At 35.0% G+C, this 10,489-nt stretch overlaps 1 protein-coding gene and 1 pseudogene across 1 annotated transcript; one reads left to right on the top strand and one right to left on the bottom strand.

Annotated features, from left to right (window-relative positions):
* Positions 1-1,325: 1,325 nt before the first annotated feature.
* LOC125359843 (olfactory receptor 14C36-like) lies at positions 1,326-2,264 on the top strand. Its single transcript, XM_048357719.1, has one exon. It carries the CDS (start codon positions 1,326-1,328, stop codon positions 2,262-2,264), a length of 939 nt encoding a protein of 312 aa, XP_048213676.1.
* Positions 2,265-8,251: 5,987 nt separating this feature from the next.
* Positions 8,252-9,221, bottom strand: LOC125359842 (annotated as a pseudogene).
* Positions 9,222-10,489: the final 1,268 nt, after the last annotated feature.

The following is a 10,489-nucleotide window of genomic DNA, read 5'->3' as shown; positions in this document are numbered from 1 at the left end:
AAACAAAATCTTTATATTATAATAAAATTTCAAATATACGTATGACCTCCAAAAATATCCTCTGTGAAGCTGTCATTTCTGTGAACTATGAGCTTTCAAAGCAGATTCAGGCAAATCAATTTATTTTTCCTCCAAAATAATTTGTGTTTGTTATTTTGAACATAAAATTAAATACACATTTATAAAAAATATATATTTTTAAATGACATGAAAGGAACAAGTGTAATCCTACCACATTTGAACAGCTTGAGTTGGCTTGCATGTCAGAAACATGTGAACAGTAAAAACAATACATTTTCTGTGTTTAGACTAGAATAACAATGAGATGGAATGTGAAACGTATGCACATGTACATGTGTGCAGATCACTGGAAGAATACAGGCAGGAGACCAGGGAGAAATATCTTCATTGTGTGTTCACATGCAAGCAGTAATAGTCCAATTTCTAATGAAACTACATGGCTGTCATAAGGTAAAGCTTATTTATTAGACAAGCTCTAATCAAAGTGTTACTATGGAGATGCTTTTGTAGGTAGAGTGCATATATCCAAACATTATAGCTAAAATAATAGTAGATTTTTTATCTATAATATGAATGGGCATTATTCAATGTGTCTAAAAGTCTTAAAAGCAGAAACTGTGGTTTCTCTTTGAAGAACAATTTTTTTCCAGAAGCATGCAGGAATAATTGCCTGTTGACAAATACCAGGGGCTTTAGGCATAGCACACATTAAGGCAACAAATGTTAACATTTTTCCCTTTTTATATACACAGACTGATAGTTTGACAGACAAATGGATAAGAAATAGAAGAAAATACATAAATACTGACAAATTTCAATATAAAAATAATCTTTTTGCTATTATATCTAAACAAAACTCCCAAATTTATATAAAGTTAAAAACATAAAAATGCATAATGGTAAACATGTATAGAGAGATAAGGCTTATACTTACACACATTCTACTAGTCAGCTTTCTATGCATATTCTTGACTGAAAGAGGAAAAAATTACTCAGAAACAGCAATCATACACATATTATCAACTTCTTCCCCATTGTGTGAAGAAAATTGTGTGATAGTGCTTAACGTCAGTACAAAGCATTATATTAGAGAACTCCATCTTCTCTTATACTTCGTGATACTGTTTTAGGATTGATGAAATGGTATGCATACCAGAGAAACAATAGGAATTTTGAACACCTGAAGGCCAGTTGGGAACATTAAGGTGAATTTTATCAGTTAAAGATTTATAGTCATTTTTTCAATTATTGCATAGTTGTTTTCTCCATTCTTTGTTTTTCAGATGAATCTGAATTTTCAGAGCATGTTCAACATCAGCACAGTGACTGAGTTTCTCCTAGAGGGCTTTACTGAGGTGTGGGAGCTCAGGGTCCTGCTCTCCACATTGTTCCTGCTCATGTACATTGTCACCATTCTGGGAAATCTTGTTATTGTCACTGTCACCACCATTGATAGAAACCTGCACACGCCTATGTATTTCTTCCTCAGGAATCTCTCCCTTGTGGACATGGGCTACATTTCTGTCACTATCCCCAATGCTTATGTCAACTCCCTCATTGACAACAAAGCCATCTCTGTGGCTGGCTGTGCAATGCAGATATTTCTTGTAATTTTTTGTGCATCGGTAGAGCTGTTTTTCCTCACCATCATGGCACATGACCGTTCTGTTGCCATCTGCCAGCCCCTCCACTACCCTATCCTCATGAACCACCAGTATTGTGTCCAGACCACACTGGCTTCCTTACTCAGTGGTCTCATCTATGCAGCTGTTCACACTGGCAGCACGTTCTGGCTGTCCTTCTGCCAGTCCAACGTGATCCCCCAGTTCTTCTGTGACAGCCCCTCTCTAATAAGACTGTCTTGCTCTGATATCTTTAGCAACATACTCTTAGTTATTTTTTCAACCATAGGTGTAGGTGGTGGCTGCTTTATCTTCATTGTTTTATCATATATTCGTATATTTTCTGCAGTGCTGAAGATCCGTGTCAAAGAAGAGCGAGGAAAGTTCTTTTCCACCTGTGTACCTCACATTCTTGTGGTGTCTATGTTTCTTGGTTCTGGAGTCACTGTATACCTAAGGCCTTCATCTAACTCTAGAAGCATTCAGAACGTGATTCTGTCTATACTTTATACCATTGTACCCCCATTTCTGAATCCTATCATCTATAGTCTTAGAAATAAACAAATAAAAGAAGCTGTGGAGAAAATAATATTAGGAATTTTGTATTATGGAAAACTTTAAAGCTGTCTTGGATTTATGTAAATATTACTTGGTGAGATTTCAATAGAAAAATTTCTGTTTTCTGTACTGTATAAACTTACTCCAAACTAAATCCATCATGATCCTGTGTAATAATTATAATTGTCATTCTCATGTTTTATTTAGGAACAGAGTAAACATTTATTTATAATTATTTTGTTGTACTTATTTATGTAGCACAATATGATCATTTACATATGTATACAAAATGATGGTCAAATAAAATCATTTGACATATTCATCTCTTCCATCAGATATATGTACATAGTTTACTAATATTTTTTATATGACAATCAGGACTTGAATTCAGGGCCTCATATTCTTTCTGACAGTACCCTATATCTGGAGCCACATTTACAGTCTACCATTATGCTGGTTAATTGGAGATGTAGCCTCTTGGAATTTTTCTACTTGAGCTGGCTGCCAATTGTAATACTCTATGTCTCTGCTTCCTGAATGGATAGGATTGCAACATGAGCAGTATGTGCCTGGCTCTTTTGTTTCGAAGTTGTTAAGCAGAATGAGCATTGTGTAATGAATAAATGTGACTGGATAACTTTGTTGTAAGCTGTTTTAAAATGTGCTTATGATTCATCAATTATTTTTCAGTGTTGATAATATAGTGTAATTTATGTGTCCACATTTTCTATCTACTTAATTCAGTCTAACAGAGAACTATGTAAAAGATAGGATTCTCAAAATAACTCCAGTACCTTAAAGTTTAAAAATAATTTCACCAGGGTCTGGGAATATGGCCTAGTGGCAAGAGTGCTTGCCTCCTACACATGAAGCTCTCGTTAGATTCCCCAGCACCTCATATATGGAAAACGGCCAGAAGGGGCACTGTGGCTCAGGTGGCAGAGTGCTAGCCTTGAGCGGGAAGAAGCCAGGGAAGGTGCTCAGGCCCTGAGTCCAAGGCCCAGGACTGGCCAAAAAAAAAAAAAAAAAATAATAATAATAATAATTTCACCAATAAAATAATAATCTAAAATGTGTATCATTTTCAAATTAATTTTAGGATCCATTTAGGAAGTGAATACTGACTATGTACAAAATGATAATTAAGGGGGCTATTGCTTTGGCCTCAGTTTTGAATACTAGAGGAAGATCCTACTAATTGAATATGTTCCTTGTCCTCCTTGACTTGTCTCATTATTCATAGCCAGCAAAAGCAGATAAGTGGAAGAGACAATGTTGTATTTCAGCATCTACCTCATATTGTCATGTATCTGACATGGATGTTTAGAAGCTGATTTCTACTTCTTGGTGGATGTTTGTTTTAATAATGTTCAGTATGGGTTATTTATGAGACACCCTTCCATTATTTCAAGGATGGAGTTACATTTAACTGGAAAGGATGGAAGATTTCTTGGGCCTTAAGTAATAATCTAGCCAACACATCTGAGAATGCGCTGTCCGAGAGATCTTGATATCTGTATTTCTTTGAGATCTCTTTCAGAGTTTTAGGTACTCAGGCAGCATTTTATATTCTTATTTTTGTTCAGAGGTGATTTCATATCTTCAAACTCATTGTAAACATGAAAAGATAATCATGTTCAAGAATAACAAATTTTAACATCATTTTGACTTATGTTTCCTTCTTTAATTTGTCTCTCCAAATTTTTATGTTTCTCTTGTGAAGGAAGAAATCAGGAGTCATTTTAACAACAGTGTAGACTCTTTTGATGAGCTCCACTGCCCAGCTCATCACACATAGTTTCTCACTTCTAAGTGTTCTCATATGTCAAGTATATGTAGAAGTTCAGATATAATTCAGGTTCCATAGAGACAATATTAGCCCTTTTGGTGAGGATGGTTCTCAAGATTCTAGAAGTCTAGTGGTCTTCCAACAAAAAAGACTAATCTGTCAAAATCCAATAAAACTATTGCATGAGAGATTACAAAGAAATCTATGAAGTACTCACACAAGGCTAAGAATCATGCCTTTCCTTTTTCAGCTACAGTACAATATCACAAAAATTAGAAAAAAATGGTCTAGTAGTAAGAAGAGATTTACATGAGCAGTAACAAATAACATGTTTTGTAAAATACTTTCCTAGATTTAACTAATCATCTCAGAAGATTTAAAAGCAACAGAGCTTTAAAGTAATAAAATGATTTATTTTTACAATGCTTGGGGTACATAGAAGAATATCAAAAAATTCATTATAAAATGCAAAATTTATATCCAATGAAAAATTGTCACACAGAAGAAAAGCAGACAATTTTAATGCCTGAGTAGACAAAAACTGATCCAAGGTAGATGCAAAACTATAAATCTAACATCTGTCAGGAGCCAGTGGCTTACAACTATAATCTAAGACACTTGGGAGGCTGAGATCTGACAACTGCAGTTAGGAGTCAGCCTGAGTAGGAAAGTCCCTGAGACTCTTATCTCCAAGTAATCATTAAAAAGCCATGAGTGAATCTGTGTCTAACATGGTAGAGTACTACTGGCCTTGCACAAAAAAAAAGCTCAACCCAAGACCTGAGTTAAAGCCCTGGCACCAGCACCTTGTAAATAAGTAAGTAAGTAAATAGAATTTTATTCATATATTTTTCACCATCTTTGGAAAAATAATCTTACATCTGATAAACTTTTAACAAATAACCAGGATATAAACTGAAAATACAAAATTAAGAGCCTTTTCCAGATATCAACAATAACATAACCACAAAACCAGGAACACATTACCATTGATAACCTCTGCAAGATGGAAAGAACTCCAATATTTACAGAATAGGAAAATTATTATTGAGAAAGTGGATATACTACCAAAGTAGTTTGCAAATTCAATGCAATTTCCATCAAAATTTTAGCATGATTTTTGTTGAAAATTGAAAAAGAAATCTATAAATTCACAAACAATTTCAAATCTACCCAATAGACAAAGTAATAATGATGCACTGTCACATTTTCTGACCTCAAACTATCCTATAGTTACCGTAACAACATGTTGATGGTGAAAAAAAAGAATGGAAATGCAAAGACTGATAAGTTAGAATAGAAATTTTGAAATACGCTTTAAACCCTACAGACATCTCTTTTTTGTTAAAGAAGTAAAAACACATAAATTGAGGAAAACATGGCATCATGAAAAAAATGGGATTAGGAAAACTGGATATTTACACATAGAGGACTGAATCTAGATTCCTTTCAGTCATTATAAAAACAAATTCAAAATAACTCAGAGATCTTAATGTAAGACTAGAAACTTGAAAAATAGTTTAAGAAATTCAGGAAAACACTAGTGTGTGTGTGTGTTTGTGTATATATACACACATATACATATACATATGTGTGTATATATATACATATATATACATATATATATACATATATATACACACATATGTATATGCATAGGCAACATTGTGACAAAGAGACTCCCGCTGTTCAGGAATCAAAAGCAAAAATTGACTAGAGGAATTTCATCCATTTAAACTTTAAAAAAGGAAAGAAAATAATTAACCTAAGGAAAGGGAACAGCCTAAAATAGAGGAAAAAATGTGGTGATTTTTCATTGGATATTTGATTATTAGCCAGACTACCTCATAAAACAAATTCCAAAAGGAAAATCAACCCAAACAATAATAAATGAGCAAATTAACTGAAAGCTAGGTGTCCCAAAAGATGCTCTGACTTGTTTGTTGTGACTGACACTTCTCTGGAGTAAGGAGCCACTATAGTTAAGCTAAAGGGAAAATTCCTGTGGTTTTGAGGTTTATAAGCAGCCTTCTGAGATGACCTGGGGCTGCATTTTAAGATCCTGACCTTAGGTGCAGCCCTGGCATATCAGTCTTTTTCTCACTTGAATAAAATTTTGCTTGACGTGCCCCCCCCCAAAAAAAAAAAAAAAAGAAAAGGAAAAAATATCAGAGAAGTACCAGAGGGGAATATATACACGCGGAAATATGAAAAAAAATCTTAATAATAAAGGAATACAAAATTGTAAGATATGAAGATTACTGAAAAACTTTTATCAAGAAAACATTTAGAAATATGGCAGGATTCAGAGGAAAACAGTCAGCTAAGCCCTGGGAACTTTTGTGCATTGACCACTTTTTACACTTCCTTTTGCTCTGTTGTTGTCTTTTATGATGGATCTTCATTAACTTCGACTGTATATCTCCATATTTACCTGCTTCAGTGTATTCTTCTAAAGTAAATGTGATCCTTGTCACTATGGCTAAATCCGTCCTTTTCCAGTAAAGCATTAATTACTCCAGTTACTGAAGTACGATCTTAATCTTTCCCAACACCAAACATTGCATGAAAGGGGATCATTGGGACCAGAGAGCTTCTTTTGAATATTTTAAAATTGCAATTGGAATAGGAAGAATATTCTTTTCTTTATGAACTACCCACAATTCTTAGAGGTTTAGATTTTTGCCTTAACAAAAGGAAAATTAATTCAAATTATTAGGTGAGTGGAAGTATAGAGGAAGGAACACTGGACATAGTTCAAGAGATAAAATACAATCCATAGAGTTTGATTTTGAAATTAAAATACTACAATTAATGAGATTTTCTTATTTCATTAACTGCAACCTGAATAAGCTATCCACTGATACAGAATGTGTCAGTGTTAATGGTAGACTGTGTACACAATGTTCTATCTTCTGATGGAAAACAAAGGCTTAGAAAAGTCATTCATATTGTGTGGTGAAACTTTCACATTTATATGTAAAGATTATTTTCACTATAGTTAACAAAAATATATGCTCTTTTAAAATGTGAATTAATTAGGAATTCAGAAAACATTTTATTATAATCTTGATATACCCAGAAAAATCAGATGTTGAGATATAAGCTGAGTAATTTCAAATATTGCCATCTGCACACACTTTTTAATTTCATTTTAGTGTCTTTTCATTAAAAATAAATTCCTATAAACTTCCTTGCCTAAAATAGTGCTTCTCAAGATTTATTCTGCCTGTGTGTCAATTGATCAAGTGGCAAGCAGTCTCACAAAAAGTTAGGGCTGGTATTTTTCTTACCTTGTTGTTTCTGTTTCACTAGTCACATTTTGCAGAAACAAGCATGTGGAAACAATCACTTGAGACCTCATTCTGAGATTATTTTCTCCATATCTTTGTCATCTTTTTAGTTTGCAAACTGCACAGAAGTTACTGAAAATGAATAAGCGTCTTCATTTATATAGAAGAGTCATATACAATGATTGAAAACCTGTAGGTCTTTACTGCTTCTCAGAAGCAATTATTTTATGTTCCTTTTGAGCCAAGTTCTCAGCCTGAAACCATAGGCACCATTCTTAACTCGCCAAAATTGCTGGGGAGTATAAGCATGCATCACTAAAATTCGTTATGATGAATTAATTGGTTGGGTGTTTTAAAAGAAATTGAGAGTTGATAATTAAAAAAAATTCTTCTTATACTGTCCAACTCTTGATTTTTTTCTTTTCTCTGTCTTTTTAATCCCACCATCCTTGCTAGTATTTTAAGATCTTATTCATTTATTTTTGATTTCCTGTTCCTTGAAATACTGATAAACATACTTATAATAAAATTATGTCTATTTATATTAACAAGTAAATAATTATCCATACTTGAGAATGGTGTTAAGCAAATATTTTCTGAATGTGCTTTTTAGTGTACAAAGGAATAAAATTTTATTAGACCACTGACTCCATATAAAACACAATTTCATTGTGTGCAGGGTTTGATGATTCATGGTTCCTGTTGAGATATAAGCTGTGAAAATATAACTTAAACTATTTCCTAATATATTACAGGCAAGAGGTTTTGCAATATTTATCATTCTTTCACTATGACATTGAGGTAAGACACTCATAGAGTAAATACAGAATAACTCTACAATAGAATTAAAATAACTTGTAAAATGAACAGAGATGATCAAAATACTTGGCATCATTTTGTAACACAATGATCAATACTTTAACAATTTATGAAAAATCCACTATCAATTTTCCATTTTTGTTAATATCTCAAAACTTGTGTACACTTCTTGTCCAGAGAGCTCTCTTTTGTGCTAGGTATTTCTGGAAAACCTTCTTCACATCTTTGTTTCTCAGGGTATAGTTGAGAAGGTTTACCAATGGAGTAACCACACAATAGAACACTGATACTACCTTACCGATGGTGAAGTTGTACTTGAATGGAGGGCGAACATAGGCAAAGATTATGGTGCCATAATAGATGGCAACTACACTGAGATGGGAAGCACAGGTGGAGAAAGTTTTCTTCCGAGCCTCTCGAGAAGATAGCCTGATTATGGTGACCACAATTTTGCCATAGAATGACATAGGGAGAAGAAAAGAACTTAGAATCACAACAAAGCTGCATGTGTACCCCAAGGCCTCCACTAAGAATATATCTGAGCAAGAACATTTAAAAATGGGGTCTGAGTCACAAAAGAAATTGTTGATCTTCTGGGGACAACAGAAGTTTAGACGAGAGATAAATATGGCGGGTCATAGTGGGGCAAGGAAGCCCCCAATCCATGATCCAGCAGAAAGCTGCAGGCAATGCTGGAGACTCATGAGTAGCGAGTAATGTAGAGGGCTGCATATGGCCACGTATCTTTCATAGGCCATCACAGCCAGCAAGATGCATTCGGTAGCTCCCACTGAGGAAAAAAAAAAAAAAAAAAGTAGTATTGAATATACAGCCAGAAACAGAGATCGTGACAACCTTTGAGAGGCAGGTGGCCAACAGTTTTGGCAGTGTGGCCGTAGTGTACCAGATCTCAAAGAAGGACAAATTTCCTAGGAAAATGTACATGGGTGTCTGTAGTGTAGAATCCACCAGAACAATGAAAATGATGAGGGTGTTTCCCATGATGGAGCGAAGATACACAGTGAGGAACACCACAAATAATATGAGCTGCAGAGAGGGAGTGCCTGAAAAACCAAGGAAAATGAACTCTCTCATTGTCATATGGTTTGTTACATCCATGTCTCATCTTCTCTACAAGGAATAACAGTACTCAGATGATAATAGCCAATGAGAAAAAAATACAATACTTATTCATTTTTAAAATGATTATACACAACCCCCTAGTTAAAAAAAACTGATATTTTTATACACACTATACGGGGATTATTTCATTTTTCCAATCCTAAATGTAAATATTTAATCCCTCTTTCCAAATGAAAAAATAAAGGAGTAAATAGCTTCATTATTCTTAAGGATTAGGGCAGGTTCAGAACCAGGGAAGGTTGATGAAAAAGACAGCATTCCAATTCAAGTTCTAGTAGCTTATACTTGTACTCCTACCTACTTGGGAGACTGAGCTATATTGATGGTTGAAGGACAGCCAAGGCAGAAAATATTTCTCTAGACCCTTTTCAAGATGTCATGAAGCTCACCTTTTATCCTAGGTAGGGATACCTAACATAGGTTATTTTACTCAAGTACATGCTAGGGAAGTTAAGAGTGACCCATTCTCAAACACTGACAGGTGAAAATAGGCCTGGGAGACAGGCATTGGTGACTGGTGCCTGTAATCCCAGCTACTAAGGAGACAGATCTGAGGATCACTCTTCAAACCTAGCCCAGTCAGGAAAGTCCCTGAGGCTCTTATCTCCAATTAACCACCAGAAAACTGGAATTGGTGCTGTGCCTCAAGTGGTAGAGCATTAGCCATTTTGGGCTGTAGAGCTCAGGGATAGCACCTAGGCCCAGAGTTCAATTTCCCACATAGAAGGAGGGAGGGAGGGAGGGAGGGAGGGAGGGAGGGAGGGAGGGAGGGAGGGAGGGAGGGAGGGAGGAAAGGGAGGAAAGGGAGGAAAGGAAAGAAAAGAAGGAAGGAAAGGAAGGAAAGAAAATAGGCCTGTGTTAAAATTAATTGGTTACAGAACTTGTCTACAAGAGAGACAGTCACTGTTTAATAGTGGAACAAAAAGCAAAACATACACTCACACACAATCCCATAACACACACACACACACACACACACACACACACACACACACACACACTCCAAGAAAATGCAAACAACATAGTTATGTAGGAGAGCCTTATAATGTTCTGTCATTGAGGAATTGTGCTAAAATAACAAAAAGTGATGGAGAAATCAACACATGATGCAGGTCAGGGGCCAGTTCATTGAAGTCATACTTACTACCTTGCTCCTAAATGCAGTCATGATCCTGGAACAGTTTAAGACTGGAGGGATACTGGTGCATAAGTAAACCTTATTTCCAGAATTGTTTATAGAAGAA

The sequence above is a fragment of the Perognathus longimembris genome, chromosome 11 (genome assembly GCF_023159225.1).
Source record: "Perognathus longimembris pacificus isolate PPM17 chromosome 11, ASM2315922v1, whole genome shotgun sequence".
NCBI classification, from domain to species: Eukaryota; Metazoa; Chordata; class Mammalia; order Rodentia; family Heteromyidae; genus Perognathus; species Perognathus longimembris.
This window is presented reverse-complemented; position numbering and strand designations above follow the sequence as displayed.